This window comes from Leptodactylus fuscus, chromosome 6, assembly GCF_031893055.1.
Source record: "Leptodactylus fuscus isolate aLepFus1 chromosome 6, aLepFus1.hap2, whole genome shotgun sequence".
In the NCBI taxonomy this organism is placed as follows: Eukaryota; Metazoa; Chordata; class Amphibia; order Anura; family Leptodactylidae; genus Leptodactylus; species Leptodactylus fuscus.
Genome location: NC_134270.1, coordinates 90089044 through 90109599, shown reverse-complemented (window position 1 = coordinate 90109599; position 20556 = coordinate 90089044). Strand labels below are relative to the sequence as shown.

General features: G+C 40.0%; 1 protein-coding gene across 3 annotated transcripts in view; it reads right to left on the bottom strand.

Moving 5' to 3' along the window:
• The window catches only part of CSE1L (chromosome segregation 1 like), a 101195-nt gene that overhangs the window by 66586 nt on the left and 14053 nt on the right, over nt 1-20556 (bottom strand). For all 3 annotated transcript variants that reach the window (XM_075276767.1, XM_075276765.1, XM_075276766.1), the window contains 2 exons: nt 11895-11989; nt 2616-2758 (listed from right to left, as the gene is read on the bottom strand). In XM_075276767.1, coding sequence (XP_075132868.1) covers nt 2616-2758; nt 11895-11979 — 228 coding nt within the window. In that variant the 5' untranslated portion in view covers nt 11980-11989. The remainder of the gene's footprint in view (nt 1-2615; nt 2759-11894; nt 11990-20556) is intronic.

The following is a 20556-nucleotide window of genomic DNA, read 5'->3' as shown; positions in this document are numbered from 1 at the left end:
TACTGGTTAACATGATCTCTTCAACATCTAGGCCAGACCTGGGTAAAGCCCGGCCCCCGGGCCATATCCGGCCCTCTGACTGATTCAGTCCGGCCCACACAGCTTGACTAGGGAGACGAGTCTAGGGGGCGTGTCTTAGTGTCATGTGGTGTGTCATGTGTTGTTCTGATTTCCAGTTTCAACCATTTGAATATAATTAAACTATTCAGGAAATTTAATTTGGCTCTTAATAGTTTATGCTTGCTTACAAGGAACAGGAATGTTTAAAGGGGCTCTATCATTGGGAAAAGTCATTTTTAACTAAACACATCCTTGTCCATCGCATCACAACACATCCATAGGCTTTAGAAATGCTACCCCACACTCACCTTTAGTATGTACATTGCCTCAGTGGTTTTTGAATAAGTCCGTTTTTATTCATATGCTAATGTGCTTCCAGCAAGCACAGCAAGTTCCCAGCAGCACTCATCTCTTCTATTATCTCCTATGTGTATGTGCAAACAGGAAGCTGAGTCATCAGCAGCAGCAGCCTGTGCATAGGAAATAATAGCAAAGAGTGTGCACAATGCATCGTGCACCAGTCTAATTACCATATAAATAAAAATGGACTTATTCAAAAACCACTGAGGCAATTTACATACTAAAGGAAGGTGTGAAATAGCCTAAGGGCTATGCAAGGATGAGATTAGTTAAAAATCACTTTTCCCAATGATAGAGCCCCTTTAATGTCTCAATTTTTCGTCTGACACAGGTACTGCCACAATTGACTCCAGCTGGAATGATTTAAGATCCCTCTTCCATTTTTTTTTTTGTAGCAGAGGTGATTGTACACTGGCGAGTTGGAATCTAATAGAGGGAAAGGGGTGCAATTTTTTTATTTATTTATTTAGTTTTTAAAAAAGGTGGATTTTGAGCCCATATAAGGTTCACAATGTACATTTTTCCTATCAGTATGTTTTTGGAGTGTGGGTGGAAATCCATGCAAACACGGGGAGAACATACAAACGCCTTGCAGATGCTGTCCTTCGCAGGATTCAAACCCAGGAATCCAGCGCTGCAAAATCTATTCTACAGTCTTTTTACAGTTTTCAAAAACCATAGGTTCCAAGTGATCTCATCCCATATCTATAAAAAGAGCGATAAGCCCCCCCCCCCCCCCCCCCCCCTACATTCATGTCATCACTGTTTATTGGGCTGTAAAGGGTAAAGGAGAAAAATATACCACCTCCTCCTTTTGAAAAACTCCACCTAACTTTTTTTTTCCTTTATAGCGTCTGGTGCTGGATTTCAATGGGGGAAAAGTTCTTAGGTTTAGCATGCTTTTCTTCTGGGAACCCTTTTTTCCTTGTCTACCTCCAGGGCTTAAATTGGGCCGGAAGTCAGTTCCAACATAATTACAAACTGTCTTTCAGCGTTCTGGTATAAAGAACCCTACAAACACAGTTATGGGGGTCTTTTCAGACCCCTCGACTATAATGGTTGGAGGGCTAGGAGAGGTGAGAGAACATAAACTGCTGTTACTTACCTCTTCTGGCTCCATAAAGCTTTGGGCCTACTTGGTGACATCATGTGGGCCGAGCTTGCGTCCTTATGTGTCACTGATAGACATCAGCCGGGAGTGCGCTGGAGCCCAGGAGAAGTAACAGTGTTTTTTTGTTTGTATCCTCCCCACGGCTTCTAACAGAATAACAGTATCTTCAACTAAATATTAGATTTAGCTGTAGACACTTCAGACGATAGACAAAATTGTACTCACCAATCCTCTTAAAATTACTTCAGTTCAGCTCTGCTTAACTTTGTACGTTTTAACCATGATCTAACTGACAGCTTTTGGATTACTATAAATTCTTATCCTATGTTCACATTACACATGAACCTTGGTTGTAATTCATGCCTTAAAATTTGTGGATTATAGAAGTAGCGATGAATGTATTCACCATTGATAAGTATTTGTGCAAGATAGCGCAGTGTTTTTTTGTGAATTATATCAATAAACTTGACTATTTCTTCATATTATAACATTAATGTTCTATGCAGATAGTCTGACGAAGGTGCAAAGGGGACTAAAACGTCACTGTTATCCATTGTATATTGGACTGCATATGAATAAAAAAAAAAAATACAACTGCATGCTACCGAGTGCCTGAACTGTCTATTACTATAGATTATGGAGTGAGATCCTATTAGTGCACCAGAACTATTTAAACCTGGAATACCGTAATACTTACGTAATACAGTTAGATGGTACCTACAAATCTCATAAATCCCTCCCTGTGTCTAGACCTGACAGGAACAGAAAACTCAGGAAATCAGAATGAGTAGGGAACTTTTAACCTCTCTGTGTTCCAGCTCTTATAAGATCAATAGGCAATCTCTCCATTGCTGGTGCTCTCATGGTGGCAATATGTAAATAGTTAAAATCCACCATCATACTTTCCATACACTAAAATATTCAGCCACTATTGAGTGTTGCAACTATATTATCCAATCATACAGTCCAGTCACTATACTATCAAGCAGTTAAAGCAGAGAAAACTGTTCATTATAAATAAAGACGTGTCAGTAAATTGTAGAGCAAAAGCAATAACAATTACAGATTATGATAGATTACTTACAACCCTCCAGTTTCTTTTGATGTAGTTCTTGAAGGTGACAGATGCGCACACTTTAATTACATTATCCTGAGAATGCTCAAGCAGGGTAAGCAGCAGAAGGGGGTAGTTTGGATTTGCTTCCACCGATTCCAAATATTTTTCAGCTTAATCAAGAAAAAGTATAAAGAGGAAAAAATAAGAGTGTTAAATATATTTGGATAATATTTTATATAATTGGGATATAAAGGAGTTCATTCTACAGTGGGGCAAAAAAAGTATTTAGTCAGTCACCAATAGTGCAAGTTCCACCACTTAAAAAGATGAGAGGCGTCTGTAATTTACATCATAGGTAGACCTCAACTATGAGAGACAAAATGAGAAAACAAATCCAGAAAATCACATTGTCTGATTTTGTAAGAATTTATTTGCAAATTATGGTGGAAAATAAGTATTTGGTCAGTAACAAAATTTCATCTCAATACTTTGTTATATATCCTTTGTTGGCAATGACAGAGGTCAAACGTTTTCTGTAAGTCTTCACAAGGTTGGCACACACTGTTGTTGGTATGTTGGCCCATTTCTCCATGCAGATCTCCTCTAGAGCAGTGATGTTTTGGGGCTGTCACTTGGCAACACGGACTTTCAACTCCCTCCAAAGGTTTTCTATAGGGTTGAGATCTGGAGACTGGCTAGGCCACTCCAGGACCTTGAAATGCTTCTTACAAAGCCACTCCTTCGTTGCCCTGGCGGTGTGCTTTGGATCATTGTCATGTTGAAAGACCCAGCCAGGTTTCATCTTCAATGCCCTTGCTGATGGAAGGAGGTTTGCACTCAAAATCTCATGATACATGGCCCCATTCATTCTTTCATGTACCCGGATCAGGCGTCCTGGCCCCTTTGCAGAGAAACAGCCCCAACGCATGATGTTTCCACCCCCATGCTTTACAGTAGGTATGGTGTTTGATGGATGCCACTCAGTATTCTTTTTCCTCCAAACACAAAAAGTTGTGTTTCTACCAAACAGTTCCAGTTTGGTTTCATCAGACCATAGGACATTCTCCCAATACTCTCCTGGATCATCCAAATGCTCTCTAGCAAACTTCAGACGGGCCCGGACATGTACTGGCTTAAGCAGTGGGACACGTCTGGCACTGCAGGATCTGAGTTCCTGGCGGCGTAGTGTGTTACTGATGGTAGGCTTTGTTACATTGGTCCCAGCTCTCTGCAGTTCATTCACTAGGTCCCCCCGCGTGGTTCTGGGATTTTTGCTCACCGTTCTTGTGATCATTTTGACCCCACGGGGTGAGATTTTGCGTGGAGCCCCAGATCGAGGGAGATTATCAGTGGTCTTGTATGTCTTCCATTTTCTAATTATTGCTCCCACAGTTGATTTCTTCAATCCAAGCTGGTTGCCTATTGCAGATTCAGTCTTCCCAGCCTGGTACAGGGCTACAATTTTGTTTCTGGTGTCCTTTGACAGCTCTTTGGTCTTCACCATAGTGGAGTTTGGAGTCTGACTGTTTGAGGGTGTGCACAGGTGTCTTTTTATACTGATAAGTTTAAACAGGTGCCATTACTACAGGTAATGAGTGGAGGAAAGAGGAGACTCTTAAAGAAGAAGTTACAGGTCTGTGAAAGCCAGAAATCTTGATTGTTTGTAGGTGACCAAATACTTATTTTCCACCATAATTTGCAAATAAATTCTTACATAATCAGACAATGTGATTTTCTGGATTTGTTTTCTCATTTTGTTTCTCATAGTTGAGGTCTACCTATGATGTAAATTATAGATGCCTCATCTTTTTAAGTGGTGGAACTTGCACTATTGGTGACTGACTAAATACTTTTTTGCTCCACTGTATGTATTGGAGCGACCTCTATGTGTGCAGCATAATCTACTCAAAAACCTCACTACAATTTTGAGCAGTGAAACATCTTTGGGGCGTATCTTAGCCAAGGAGTAGTACAAAATTTGCAGGAACACAAACGAATATCAAATAAGCAAACAAAGTTAAAAGGTGATGGTGCAATGTATGTTTTTGCTTTAGCCAAAGACACTCGTAGGCAGTCTCAGAGTGAAGCCCAAGACTGTACAGTACAGTTTTCATCTCATTTTAACATGTTTTTTTTCCAGCTGTTAAGTTTTCACTTGGGGCCCTGGAAATCATTTTTAAACCAACTTTAAAGGGTTTCTATCATTAAAGTAACAGTTTTAAACTGATAGCACATAGTAATAACCTTTATAAAGGCTATCCATCTTCTACGTTTATATTGAAGGTCTGTGCTGCTAGTTTTCAATTTTTCTATATCCTAACTGCGCTCAGACAGCACAGTGCAGCATTCCAGCACCACCTTTCTTCTGCTCCATCCAGCATTCCCCTCCTCTTCTTACAGGAGACCAGTGCAAAACTGCCGACAGACATGCGCAGTCGGCTGTTTCGGCAGCCATTTTGCGGTAGTCTCGTGTAAGAGAAAATTAAAGCATTGTCTAATAGCCTGCATCTAGGTGAGAGATATTTTATCTCCCCATCTATTTATATATTATGTAGGAGACCACCAACATGTCAGATAGGATCTTGACATGACTACTCTGGATCCATAGGGGCGCATTCTCTAGAACAGAGGTTCCCAATGACCGGGACGCAGATTTCTCTGTAAAGGACTGACCCACGCATTGGGGACTCCTGTAGGCTACAAGGTGTTGGCAGAAACCTGGTAAATGTCAAAAGCAAACAACAACAAAAAAACTAAACACACACACAACATATCTGAGTGATCTACTGGTATCGTCTTCACTTGCAGATCATTTTCCAGGTTACTATTGCAGCTCCTGGGACCTGTTCTTGTACACAGGATACGTGTATCTTCTATTCTTCACTATGTGGTGCCACAGGGACCAGGGAAAACAACAGAATATTCATACATCATGCTTACAGGTCCAGGGAGCTAAAGTAGTCATCTCATAATTGTAATAAAGTATGTTCACACAGTATTTTGGAGAGTATTTTTGAGAGGGAAAAAAACCCTCTTCAAGAATTAGGAAATGTTTTCTCTGACGTGTTGTTTTTTACATAAGGCGTTTTTTGGAGGCGTTTTTAGTTTTTGGGTTTTTTTCGTTCCAGCCCAGTGTATGGACCTGGAAAAAAGCACTAGATGTTTTTGAAGTGGTTTTTGCAAAAACCATGTAAAAATAAACGGTGTCGCCGATTTCCGCCTCCCATTGACTTCAAGGGGTTTTTCTGGGCGGAATCAGTCTGAAGATAGATCAGGTCGCTTTTTTCCTGCTAGTGGAAAAGAAAAAAAAGCTAAGGCTCCCCTTGAAATGAATGGAAGGCAATTTTGGAGGCAGATTCCGCATAAAAAAAAAAAAAAAATCCATGTGAACAGACCCTAACAATCTCCCCTCCACACCCAGGTAAAGTTATTAACGGGGGAGGGGGGGGGGGGGTGTCACTATTACTGGAAAAGTAATACCGGTAAAAGTCCCTACAAAAACAAGTATTACTACCGATGGGGGGCACTATTACAGTAAGTGCTCACTCAGTGATAGTCCCCTGTCCTACCTTTAACTTTATTAAGGAAGCTCCCTCTATTTCACCCCTTATTAAATGAGGGCTCCTGCCCTATCCATATTTTTTTTTTACTTTATTAATGGAGCTGTTTAGAACACCAATAAGTTATACATGATATAGGGGGAGAGATCACCATAATAATTAAATATGTACTTTTGTGTTTGCTTGAGCTGCTCAATTGCCCCAAAACCCTGCTGGGCCATGGGAAAATTGATTGCATAATAGTGGTCCTTGGACCATTGCTCTAGAAACCTTAGAACTTCCACTAGTTCCTTTAAATTTGAAGGTGCACTAGGACTACAGTTCTCTAAATATCTAGAGAACCCAAATAAGCACAGGGGCTGCCATCCATGGTAATTACTGGTGGGTCGTGGACTTTCCAGTGGCAACTCTCTTCCAGAATGAACCTGGTACTGAAGAACACCAGCATCATCTTGTCTAGGATATTCCTCTACTAACTACAAGCTGACAGGATTAACTACTAAATTCCAGGATGAAGCCAAGACCAGAGAACAGCAGGAAAATAAGCAGTTAGAAAGCCCCTAATGAACACTGCTTTCCTTCTAGACACACAAGATGTAGAAAGAAATTCTGAGATCTGGACCACCTGAACTTTCTCCTCTGGGGAAAAAAAAATGTTTTGGGAGAAAGTCAACTAATATCTTGAGGATATCAATCTGGATTTGTTGAAGTTTACTGGTTCCATGACGTACTACCATGTCATGGTAACATCACCCGCTCAAAAGCTGAGTGGGTGACATTGGGAGCCAGTGTGACATCTGCCTGTAACACCTGTAGCTGGGGCTGAGCTCCGAACAGATACCTGTACAGCCTGTACCGCCTTTGGCACACTATTAGCTTTGCAGGATTTCACCCACATGTCGGACCTATCTGTGCAGTTATCCCCGACATCCCTTCACTAATAGAAGAGTGATGCTTGGTTCACACATCAGTATGCTATCCATCTGTTTGAATTCAGTTTGAGACTTTAAAATGGACTGATGCACATACTGATTGTATATTGACGACACCTTTTTATGCTGATAGCTGTCCCCTAGAGGACAGATAAAAAGTAGCAATTGTAAAACAGAGTAGAGATAAGGACATTTATTACATGTCCTTATCTCTACTCTGTTTACAATTTTCTACTTTTAATCCCTTTATCTGTCCTCTAGGGGATGGACAGCATTTATTATCAGCATAAAAAGGTGTCAGTATACAGTCAGCACTTGCATCATTCCGTTTTAAAGTCTCAAACTGAATTCAAACGGACGGACGGACGGACGGCAAAAAAAAAAAAAAAAAAAGTTATGTTAACTGGAGTCTCTCTCAGGCTTGGTTCACACATCAGCACGTGACCAGCCGCAATAGTAATGTACAGAATCTACCATAAAATAGTAAAAGTAGAAGCTTTAAAAAAAATATAATAAAAAAAATATAAGAGACAACCAAAACATCCCCTCCCCTTTCCCAGCACCTACTGCACCCAAAAACGCCGACCATTTTAATTTTTTAAATTTTCCAGTAGCTGCTGCATTCTTCCCCCTCACTAAACTCTCCCCTCTATAATCTATTCTGAATGTAGCAGCCAGGATAATCAGTCTAGACGCTACAGCGATGCCTCGGGTCTGTGCCAGTCGCTACATTGGTTGCATATTCATTATAGAATAAAATATAAACTTATTACTCTCATCCCCAAGGCTCTCCATAATGCTGCACCTCCCTACATTTCCTCCCTCATCTCTGTCTACCGCCCAACCCATGCTCTCCGCTCGCTCAATGACCTAACACTTACATCCTCTATTATCAGAACCTCCCACGCTCGTATACAAGACTTCTCCCAAGTTGCACCACTTCTCTGGAATGCTCTACCCCGGACAATCAGATTAACTCACAATTTCTACAGTTTCAAACGCAAACTAAAGACGCATCTTTTCAGACAGGCCTATCACAATTTCTAACGTAAACCCTTCCGTACTATAATTAGAATACCCAAAATTTAACCCTCCTCGGTCCCCGCTCCCACATTACCCCACATGATATGATGCCATTTCAGGCTAACTTTATAAGTTCAAGCTCCATCCACATGTTAAAGGACACCACTAGTAATGGTTCAAAGTTTTATGTTTCTGTAATGACAGTAACCTTTATTACAAAAGTGTCTGACCATTGTATAAGCAATGCCGCCCCTGCTACCTTTTGTGTCGCCCTCTCTACCTCATAGATTGTAAGCTCTTGCGAGCAGGGCTCTCAGTCCCATTGTGTGAAATGACTTTCTTTGTAATGCATCTTTCTGTCTGTATTTGAACCTTACAAATTGTACAGCGCTGCGGAATATGTTGGTGCTATTTAAATAGAAAAATTTTATTATTATTATATTAAGAGTGTAGCAGGAAGATACACACCATTCAAACAAATACAGAAGATGCTAGGCACTCCCAGAGAAACCCAGAAATCAGTCAAAACACTGCTAAAATTTAAATGGGTGCACTTATTAACCCATTACTAACTCTAACAGACCTTTATTAAAAGAAAAAGAAAAAAAAGCCCAGAAAACCCCTTTACTATGCAGCAGTTTATGAGACTCTCTGCTTTCTTAGGATACCAGAACCATATTTCTGGGTGGTATAATACCAATAGATACAGTAAATTGAAGTGACCATTCTGGTTATCTAGAGCATACAGTAAAGCGCTGGCAGGACTAGAAATGCCCCTAAAGCCCTTTTGTAGCTATTGTACATAATTAATAATGGATTTTCATGAAATTGGAGCCGGAAGGAAGAACAAGAAAAATATCTTTAGGAAGTGTAGAAGTCACCTTACAAGGTACGGTGTAGTCTGATACCAATTACCCTGCTGACAAACATTAGGCATACTATTACAATGGATGCCGGATCTTTAACCTCTTAAAGGGAATCTACCACTAAATCGCTTTTTTTTTTTCTTTTTTTTTTTTGCTGTAGACGTCAGAATAGGCTATTCGTCTCTTACCTTTAGATGTGGTCTCCGCGGCACCATTCCTTAGAAATACCAGTTTTAACCGGTATGCTAATATGTTCTCCGCAGCAATGGGAGCGGGCCCCAGCGCTAAAACGGCGATGGGGCATCCCCACTGCTGTGAGAGAGCTCTCTCCAGCGACGCCTCCATCTTCAGCTGCAACCCCGCCTCTTCTGTCTTCCGTCTCGGTCCAACCTCCGACGCCTGCGCAGTAAGCTCCTGTATTGAACTACAAGAGCAAGAGCGGCCTCCCAAAAATGAGGGGAAAAAAGTGCGTCTTATAGTCCGAAAAATACGGTATATTGTGAATTATTCTGTGTCCGTGGTACCAGCACACACTCTTAATTTGGAAGACACCGATCAGAGGTAGAAGGGCTGAAACATGTCCTTGACAGTACCGACTCGCAGAATAAAGGTCGCATGATCCTTATGCTGTACACCATGTGGAAAAACACTTAAAAAGTAAAATGCAATGCCAGAATTTATTTTTTTTAGCCACCATACAAAATGCATTATATCCTTGAAAAATACAAGCACTCATATGGCCACAAAAAAAAAAAAAATATATATATATAGCTTGAATAATGTGCAGACAACACCCCCCCCCCCCCCAAAAAAAAAAAAAAAAAAAAAAAAAAAAAAAAATCGCCAAATGAGTCAGGAGGGGAATATATAAGCGGTGCGAGCGTATATCAGGATACAGACCAGTTTTGCAGCTTACAAGAGAAAATACAATAAAAGAGACCCTCAAAGTGACCCCCCCACAATCATAGGAGCTACTGGGGCATAGTAGGGAATTTGGTCCTCCGCACAGCTTACATGTTCCCTCTTCACCATCCGCTGTGCTTTCATGTCTGGGATACTAATATTCACTACACCCCCTGATAAATTCTTTGAGGGGTGCGGTTTCCAAAATGGGGTCACTTGTGGGAGTTTCCCACTATTTTGGTACTTCTAGGGCTCTGTAAATGCAACATGGTGTCTAAACACCATGGGGGGGGGGGATGCAGCAGCTACCAGAGAATTTCAAAATTTAAAATGGTCGGAGTATTTGGGTGCAGTAGTTGCTGGGGAAGGGTTGTTTTGAGGACTGGGATTTTTTTCCCCCATTTGGAATTCAGTCTGGCTGAATATAGGGTATCTGCGGTGCTATTAACCTCTTCCCAACGGAACAGGAGCACTGCAGATCCCCTATATTCAGAAGACCGGGCACTTTCAGACACAGGGATACCTAATGTGTTTGTGTTTCACAGTAATTTTCTTTTGTATGTATTCCAGGGAAAGGAGGGATTTAGAACTTTTATTTTTATATTCTTTGTTTCCTACTATTTAATGGGAGATTCTATACATTGATATTGCAGCTGGTAATTTTATGAAATTTTCAGTATATTGTCCTTTTTTTTTTTTTTTTTTTAAACAAACACAAAGTATAATGACCAAAATTTACCACCAACATAAACTACAATGTATCACGAAAAAAACAATCTTGGAATCACCTGGATAGGTAAATGCATTATGATATCCTCACAAAGTAAAAGACGTCATATTTGAAAAACAGGGTCTGAGCCTTAAAGGGGTATTCCCATCTACATAATTATTTTTAAATTTGTAGATAATTAAAAGTTAAACATTTTTGCAAATATAAATAATTAAAAATTCTGCAGAGTTTAAAGATTTTCTCTAACTTTCATAGTGGTGTCAGTCTGTTATCTTGATCGGTTGCCATGATACGACCATCAATGCAGAAGCCTTCTAAGGTCAGAAAATCAGCCATGATGTCCTTATTGTGGCCGGGATATATTCTGTAGTGTCCCTGCCTGATAACCCGGCTACAATAAGAAAGTCATAGCTGGGTTCCTGACAAGTCCCAGACCATAGAAGGTTTCTGGATTGGTGGTCGTATCCATGGCAACCGATCAAGATAAAAGACTGTCACCACTAAGGAAGTTAGAGAAAATCTTTAAAACTCTGCAGAATTTTTATTTACTTATATTTGTAAAAATGTTTAACTTTTAATTATCTACAAATATAGATATGATTATGTACATGGGAATACCCCTTTAAGGCCAAACTACCTTGCGTCCATAATGGGTTAAAGATGGTGGCCACTCTACTTACGAGTGCCTGCCATAGCTACCAGGTCTCTGCTATAATGTACATCAGAGTCCTAGAGCCAATGCCCATGATCAGAGTCCACTCTGATCAAGGGCATTCCTAAGTGACTAAAAACAATTCCTCAAAATGTCAAAAGTGCCAAATCGTTTTTTCACTGTTTTGCCGATGCTAAAAATTTTAAGAAAAAGTGATCAAGGCAATAGACATTTCCCAAAAGAATATAAACTAAAAAGTATATCTGGCGCCGCAAAAAAAAAAAAAACGTCTGAGGGAAGAATACAAACTAATTTGCAACATTGCATTTTTTGTTAAGGGGATAAAACGTAAATAAACTATTTAACACAAAAATCAAAGCCTGCAAGAAAGTCACACAAATGCAGTTTTTCTCTAATTCCAGGACGGGGAGTAAAAAATGGAATTCGAAAAATTACACTAGCAGGAAGAGGTTAAACATGACACGTGAAATGTAAAAAATATATATAGTGATTGTACACACAGATTTTAAAAACATAAAGTATAGAAGGATTCTATAGTAGGCCTTCTGATGACTCCGCTTTTAATATTCGATATATATACTGTTTATATATGGTAAAGGATGTCTCAAACTAGATGTACCTGGCCGGCGCACTGCAGGGTCTGGGTCCAGTGTCTTTCGCAAATACTCTGTCAAGGCCTGCAAGTTGGCATCACTTAGCTCCATGGTTCAATACCTATGACAAATTAAAGATGAAATTAAAAAAAATAACATAATTAAAAGACACATACCTCACTCATAGGTAACTCATTTAGTGTTGAGGTCCAGAACAAGTTTTCTATTTTAACTCTAGATACTTGGTTAAAACTTGTAGGGATTGGCCACTTTCAGACCAATGTTCAGAGACAAATTGTTATTGTTTGTATAATAAAAAAAGTTGTACAATTTACGATATACTTTTTTTTTTATGTAGATTGTGAGCCCCATATAGGTCTCAGTCTACATTTTTCCCTATCAGTATGTCTTTGGAGTATGGGAGGAAATCCAGGCAAACACGGGGAGACTATACAAACTCCTTGCAGATGTTGTCTTTGGCAAGTTTCAAACCCAGGACTTCAGCGCTGCAAGGCTGCAGTGCTAAGCACTGAGCCACCGTGCTGCCCCAATTTTACAATATATTTTCTGTATCAATTCCTCGTGGTTTTCTAGATCTCTGCTTGCTTTCATTTATTCTTCTAGTGGATAAAACTGACCATGGTCATGTGATGAGCACACAGGTGCACAGCTCGTTATAGTCACAGCACAGTAATCAGACAACGAACTGTGCACCTGTGTGTCTTACATGACCATGGACTGTAAGGGGGCGTTCACACTACCGTTGGTGTCCGATTGCAGTGTCCGTTGCTACTGTCTGTTCAAGATTTTAGCAACAGACACTAGCTGTGTCCGTTACAATTTCCATTCATTTCAATGGGATTTCATCTGCTGTCCGTTTGTGTCCTTAACCCTTTCGCTGCCAGGCACGTACACTGTACGTGCTCCCAAGGTGGCACTTCAGTAGCGGAGGACGTAGTTACTACGTCCTCCCTACTAATGCCGATATCTCTGGACTGCATCAACATATCTTAATGCTTTAAAATGCATTTTAAAGAAGAGACTTTCATCTTTAAAATGAAACCAGGGACTTTATGATTTTACTTACAGTCTTGGAGCAATTCACTGTTGAAAACACTATTTGGCATTGAGATCCAACTGCAGATCTCAATTCCCGACAGCGTTTCAACAGTGAATTGCTCCAAAACTGTACATCCAATCATCGAGTTCTTGATATCATTTTAAAGATGAGATTCTCCTCTTTAAAATGCAATTGAAAGCATCAAGATATGTTGATGCAGTCCAAAGATATAGAGCTCCAAAGTGCCCCCCCCCCCTCCTGTCTAAGCAAGCAATTTGCGATCTAACGAGAAAGGAAGAGGGACACGGAGCAGTGCAGCAGAGAGATAGAGACCAAAAAATGATCTGACTCTCTGCATAACTTGTATGTGACAGCAGGAGGGGGGTGGCAGGGACTCTATTGTCCCTATTAACCCTTCTCCTGCCAATCAGAGCGCATACTATACATTTGTCTCCGATTGTCACATACAGTTATAATGTAATTCCCCCCTGAGCTTTACTAGTGGGGTATTCTTATGTTATACCTCCTGAACATAACCAGGAAGTTTGTTGGCACTGTGACCCAGACGTTTACCATTGTCCAGGTCGCAGAGCCAAAAAAAAAAAGTCGCACCAAACACTTACACGACATATACATAAAGTTGCATAAAGTTTACATTTCACCCAATCCCTGTCCTGTTTATACCTGAGCTTTCTACAGTAAAATACGTCTCTAGTGATGTCCGTTACACACTAAAATAATGGTAATAACGATTATCACTAGAGATGAACGTATAGATTGCTAAAATTATTATAGGGGGATGGAAAATAACATTTTTATGTAAAGTCCTATTTAATTTGCATGCACAAAATGGGATGGCGCATTTCTGCGATTTTGGCGATTCTTTAACACCCGCCCCTGTAAATATATACATGTGTGGTATGTATGAACTCCTCACATATTGCAGTTTTATGGACAGTACATTATGTTTGCAGAAAGGGATTTCTTGAGCCGCACTTTAGTGGCAAATTTGAATTTTTGCGCAATTTTTGCTAGCAATCTCTGTTTGCGGCAAAGTTGAATGAAGGTGGTTGTATATATAAACTATTAAATTGTGTTTTTATATACGGTATGCTGTGTACTCTGAAAAAAGTTTGATTTTGGTATCACAGTCACAGTTTGGTAGGTGCAGTATAGCTTTTTAACATATTAGTGAACAACGGCAAAACCCTGCTTGTCTTCTGTATTCGTGTTTTTGAGAGTCCGAGCTCTTGTTGTAGTTGATGTTTGCGGTACAAATAGTACATATACACATTGTATACACCATAAGCTATTATTTTAAAAGTATTTTGTATATGAATGTGAGATTGAACATGAGTTTTAGGTGCAAATGTGTTTTAGCGTATTTTTTCAAAAAATTATTTGTGTTGGTCGCAAAGTTGCATGAAGGTGGATGTGGCTATCGATGACCCATTAAGACATTTGTAATCTTCAGGTTGTCTACTTTCAAAAAATATATAGGGTTTAGGGGTTCACTTACTTTTCATGGTGTGTAATCCCTACATTTTATAGGATGATACTTTTTTAACATTTCCAGCTTCAAAGCAGAATTTTGTTCCTTCCAGTTCTAGCGATTTTCTGAAGACACGTGCATGAGGGTTCAGGCCATAGTGATATGTATGAACTCTGCACATGTTGAACTCTTATTTTTAGGAGGTGTGGTGCATTTAATTTTTTGTTTGGTTTCCGCTTTTAACAACTAATATACATTTATTTGCATTTTTTCATAAAACATTCACTTTAAATCAAAATTGCATGAAGGTGCCTGTTCGTATACAGTACCAAGTGGTATTTTGACAATGCTGCAGGTGTCTACTTTAAGAAAATATATAGGTATGGGGGGGTTGGATGATTTTTAATGTTGCAATTTAGGTTTGATTTGTCCATGTCAAAACTGTGAAAATTGCTCTGGCTACTAGAGGTGCAAAATTTCCAGAGACCCTTGGCAGCGAAAAGGTTAAGGGTCCGTTAACAACCATGTCCGTTTTTTCAAGCGGACAGAGAAATCACACATGCAGGATTTTTTTGTCTGTTTGAAAAAAACGGACAGAAAGTGTCCGTTTTGTTTTGTTTTTTTTTAACATTGAGGTCTATGGGCAACGGACGTCAGTTACAGTCCGTTATTTTCTATCCGTTTATTTTCTGCACATGCTCAGAAAGCATAAACAGCAAAAAAGAAAAAACGGACAGTATAAAAAATGGACACTAACTGATGCTAATGTGTCCATTTTTTTTTTAACTGATCCATTGAATGGATCAGTTAAAAAAAACGGACACATTAACATCAGTTACACTACGTTCACACCTGCGTTCAGGGTCTCCGTTCTGTGGTTTCCGTCTTCTGCATGCTAGAAGACGGAAACCACAGACCGAGTCCGGCCGTGAGCATAAAACGCTCACCGCCGCAAAACCGTTTTTTTAATCCGGACACAGAGCACTGCATGTCCGACTCTGTGTCCGGATTATAAAACCCGGTTTCGTGGCGGAGAGCATAAAACGCTCACCGCCGCTCACCCCATTCAAATGAATGAGTGAGAAAGACTCCTGCAGGTTTCCGTCTCCTGCTCTGTTTTATGCAGGAAACGGAAACCTGCAGTACGGAGAGGAGAACGCAGATGTGAACGAGCCCTTAGCATCAGTTAGTGTCAGTTAATGTCCGTTATGATAGGTGTCCGTTTTTTTTCTTTTAAACGGACACCTTCATAACGGACACCAACGGACCACCATCTCTTTTCCGATAAAGTGAAGCAATTATATGTCACGACGCTGGCCTGACTCACGCGAGGTCATCGAAGAAGGCAGAGACCACAGATAATAGGAGTTTCAGTTCGGACCCATTTAGTCTGCACCAGTCTGGCAATCACGGCCTTAAAGAGGAGCTTTCATCAGATTGGGCACAGGCAGTTCTATATACTGCTGGAAAGCTGACAGTGCGCTGAATTCAGGGAACTGTCGGCTTTCCCAATCTGTGCCCCGGGTAAAGCGCTGTTGGTCCCGGTACCGTAGCGCTTTACAGTAAGAAGGGCGTTTCTGACACTTAGCCAGGAACGTCCTTCTGCCCAGCAGTGCCTATTGCGCTGTACTGTGGAGCGGGGAGGAACGCCTCCTCCCTCCTGATAATACTCGTCTATGGACGAGCACTGTGAGCAGAGGGAGGGGGCGTTCAGCTTTACAGTGAGATGAAAATTACAAGCAACATCACAATTTTCATCTCATTAGAAAGCTAGGAACATGGGCTATTAAATAAGCTATCACATAAAAAAAGACAGCGGTACTGCTCCGTCTGTCCCTCTTATCTGTGGTGCTGAAGAACAGGCAGCAATCTTATAAATTGCTACTGTGAGATGAAAATTGTGACTAGTGTCACAATTTTCATCTCATTTGGAAGCTATGAACATGGGCTATAAAATAAGTCAGCGATCAGCTGACCAACAGGTTGCCGATCGCAGCTGTCAACTAAAGAAGACAGCGGTACCACATAGTGTCGGCACTATTGAAGGGGACGAGGGAGAGCTCACATAAAGCTTTACAGAGAGATGAAAATTGCGAGTAGATTCATAATTTTCATCTCATCTGAAAGCTTGGAACATGGGCTATAGTATGAGATGAAAATTGTGAATCTGCTCTCAATTTTCATCTCACTGTAAAGCTTTATGCGAGTTCTCTCTCATCCCCATCAATAGTGCCGACACTGTGCGGTACCGCTGTCTTTAGTTGACAGCTGCAATCAGCAACCTCTTGGTCAGCTGATCACTGGCTTATTTTATAGCCCATGTTTATAGCTTTCAAATGAGATGACACTATTCACAATTTTCATCTCACAGTTGCACTTTATAGGATTGCTGACAGTTCTTCAGCACCATAGATAGGAGGGACAGAGAGAGAGTACTGCCTTCTTTTATCTGATAGCTGTGGTCAGTGACCTTTTGGTCAGCTTATCACTGGCTTATTTTATAGCCCATGTTCCTAGCTTTCAGATAAGCCAGTGATAAGCTGACCAAAAGGTCAATGATCACAGCTATCACATAAAAAAAGACTGTGGTACAGCTGTCTCTGTCCCTCTCTTATCTGTGGTGCTGAAGAATGGGCAGCGATCTATAAAATGCTACTGTGAGATGAAAATTGTGACACTCACAAATGTCTGAGCTTCAGAGTAAGGTAACATCTGGTGACCAATAGGTCACCAGATCGTTCCTATCTGTATAGAAACTGTCCTTACCTGTCTAAAGTGAGGAACCCAGGAAGCAGTGTCACTAAGCACTTCACCACATTCACTTACACTAACAGAAGAACATTTATACACGTACATAACCCTTTTTAAAATTCTTAGCACCTTACCCCTGTCCCTGATATACAGTCCCCACTCCCCTTCTACTATCCAAATCTCCTATAACTTCTTTAAGTTAAAGGATTCTTCTTTAAATTTAAGCAATTATATACTGTTAAAAGTTAGTATTGCTTAGTGCACAAAGAACTCAGCTTTGATAGTTTCTGTATATATAGTTTGAACTGTCTCAGATTTAGTCTCAAACCTGAACTTTTGTGCAATTTTTGGGGAAAAAAAAAAAAAAATCAATGTTTGATAAAAAGTTGCATGAAGGTGGCTGAAAGAATAATAAGCTTTTTATGATCGCCAGGGTGTCTGCTGTTAGAAAATATATAGTTTTTGGCGGTTTAGTCATTGTTTCTAATGTGTGTGGCATGTTTTATCCATTGTCACTACTACTACTTTCAAATTTGAAGACAAAAAGCAGATTTTGGGTGTTTGTGATTTTTGCAGTTTTGAGAACATAAATAGTGTCTGCGTGTATACACACGTGGTATGTATAAACTCCTCACACCCTGGCCTTTTAGTTTTATGAAGTATTAGATGAATATAGTTTAAACTGTCTCAGAGATTTAGTCTCAAAGCTGAACTTGTGTAATTTTTGCAAAAAATCAATGTTTGATAAAAAGTTGCATGAAGGTGGCTGTGAGTATGATAAGCTAGATAGTATTTTTATGATCGTTAAGGTGTCTGCTGTTTGGAAATATATAGGTTTATGGGGTTCAGTCATTAATTCTAATGTATATGGCATGTTTTATTCATTCTACTATTTTTTTTACATTTAAGGCCAAAATCAAGATTTTGAGGTGCACTTTTCTAGGGTCATAAAGGGAGTTTAGTCACATATGTAGCAATGTTGAATTAAAGACACCTTAGACTTTAGTATACTAAAGAAATTATGTCAGTATATCCCTGCATGTGGTAGAGTTTAGGTCAGAAATTTGGAATTTTGAATTTAAAAAAAAAAAGAAAAGAAAAAGAAAAAACACAAACTAACTCAAATGTATACAAGTATAATGTAGCATTCCAAGATAGAACTGTTCAGTCTATATTCACCTGGCTCTCTGCTTTCAGAAAATATATTGGTATGGGGGTCTTTGACAAATATTTAATTTAGAAATACGCGTTTTATTCAGACATGTCAAACTGTGAAAATTGCTCTGGCTACTGGAGGTGCAAAATTTCCAGAGACCCTTGGCAGCGCAAGGGTTAAGGGTCAATTTTTAGATTTTATTTTTTTTTTTACTTATAGTTGCATTTTATATGAATGCCCCTGTAATTTTCATAACTTTTATTAACTTATTTATTTATTTATTGCGAAGCATAACGTAATGTAATTCAGTGCATAATATAACAAACACTTTTTTGTATCCAGTTCATCCTACTATTTTACTGTATGTGTTCATCACTGTATGTGAGGGATCAACTACATATAATGAATTATTTTGCTCACGTTTTATAACGTATTTAAATCACTTAATGGATTTAATTTCATCATTAGTTTTATTCCAGGCAATTGAGTTTAACACAAACAACAGACATCAAAAGTAACCTTAAAGGGGTTGTCCCATCACAAGGATCCTATCTATACTACTTGTTTCCTAAATATATTGCTTCAGCAAAACTGCTTTGTTTGTCCACTATCTTACTTTATTCAATTCTTTGTGGCCAAAGCCCTGATTTAGCTGCTCATGCTCATGAGTCAAGTAATGTATCAGCCTGCTCTCAGAGGGGAGGGAGGAGGGGATAAGTGCAGGGGAGCAAGCCTGTGTATCTAGCTATTCCTGTGTCTACACCACGTGACCTAGCTTCCTGCTTTCAGATAGAGGAGAGGAGCTGCTTTCATTTCTTCTGTTCTCCCAGTTATCAGGCTAGCTAATTCAATTGTGTTCATTATGGCAGAGACAGGCAGTCTCTGTATGTAACACAGAATGGAGTTGCTGCTGCCTGTACTTCATAGTCCAATATGGGTGGGCGGAGCTACACGTGAATTTGTGGGCGGAGCTAAACGGCAGGTTGCATGTGAAACCCCCACCCACCAAATGATGTAAGAAACCAGGAAGAAAGAAGATTTTACAGCAGTAAAAGACTGATGAGTATGTGAGGTGGGAATACCCCTTTAACCTTTCTAAGATGTGAGCTGAACAGTCACAGACCATTGGTTCTTATACTGGAATACAAAGACAAGTTGCCCACCCTCGGCATTTGACGCATGCGCCGAGAGGTGAATGAACAGATACGGCACTCCCGGGACCAAGTTACAGGTAATATGCATGCGCAGGCTGTTCAACCTGGCACGTGCACACTGAAATCTAAACCGCCGACTCCACGTGCCCGCTAGTACGTGTGCACAATGAGAGAAACACCGCGAAACCTTGGCCGTGGCCAGTATGCATCTGGCACGGCTATACAGGTATTTGAATGATAGATTATATAGATGGATAGATATATTTTATTTATTTTTTTCATAATCTATTCTGATCAATTGAATAACCCTGTAGTTAGAGGATATGAACAATGTTAAGACTACTCCATAAGATGCAACAAGTTGCACAATTATGTTTGTGTTGATTCCAGACTCCACATCCATCCTCTGTGTTTACATGCGAGATTTATCATATTGAAATTTTATTAATGGACATATGGCATTCACTTGCAATACCTACATGATACAATGAGATTGCAATATGAAGGCAGTATCATCTGTATTTGGTGGCATTAGAGATGAGCGAGTACTGTTTGGATCAGCTGATCCGAACAGCACGCATGCATTGAAATGAATGGACGTAGCCGGCATGCGGGGGGTTAAGCGGCCGGCCAGCGTCAAAGCGGAAGTACCAGGTGCTTCCATTCATTTCAATGCGTGCGTGCTGTTCAGATCGGCTGATCCGAACAGTACTCGCTCATCTCTAGGTGGCATACAATCAATTGATGCACAACTTCCCAAACAGGCTTGTTTTGGTTGTTCTACTCTATTGATATTTTAGATATATTTTTTACACGGAAACTTTTATTTTATCGTACACTTATTTTTCTGTTATGTGTGGTACAGCTAATTACACTTGAAAAAGGGCTGGCGAAATCCCGAAATGCGTAGTGTTCTGCTAAATAAAGCCAATTTGAATTGTACTGTGGTGAAAGCGCGGTTCCTGAGATTTGAGGCTTCAAGTGAGTCTACATCCGGTCCTTTCCTATATATGACTGATATGATGAAGGATGTCAGAAGCTTGAGGACCGACATGGCATCCCTGAATGAAACTGT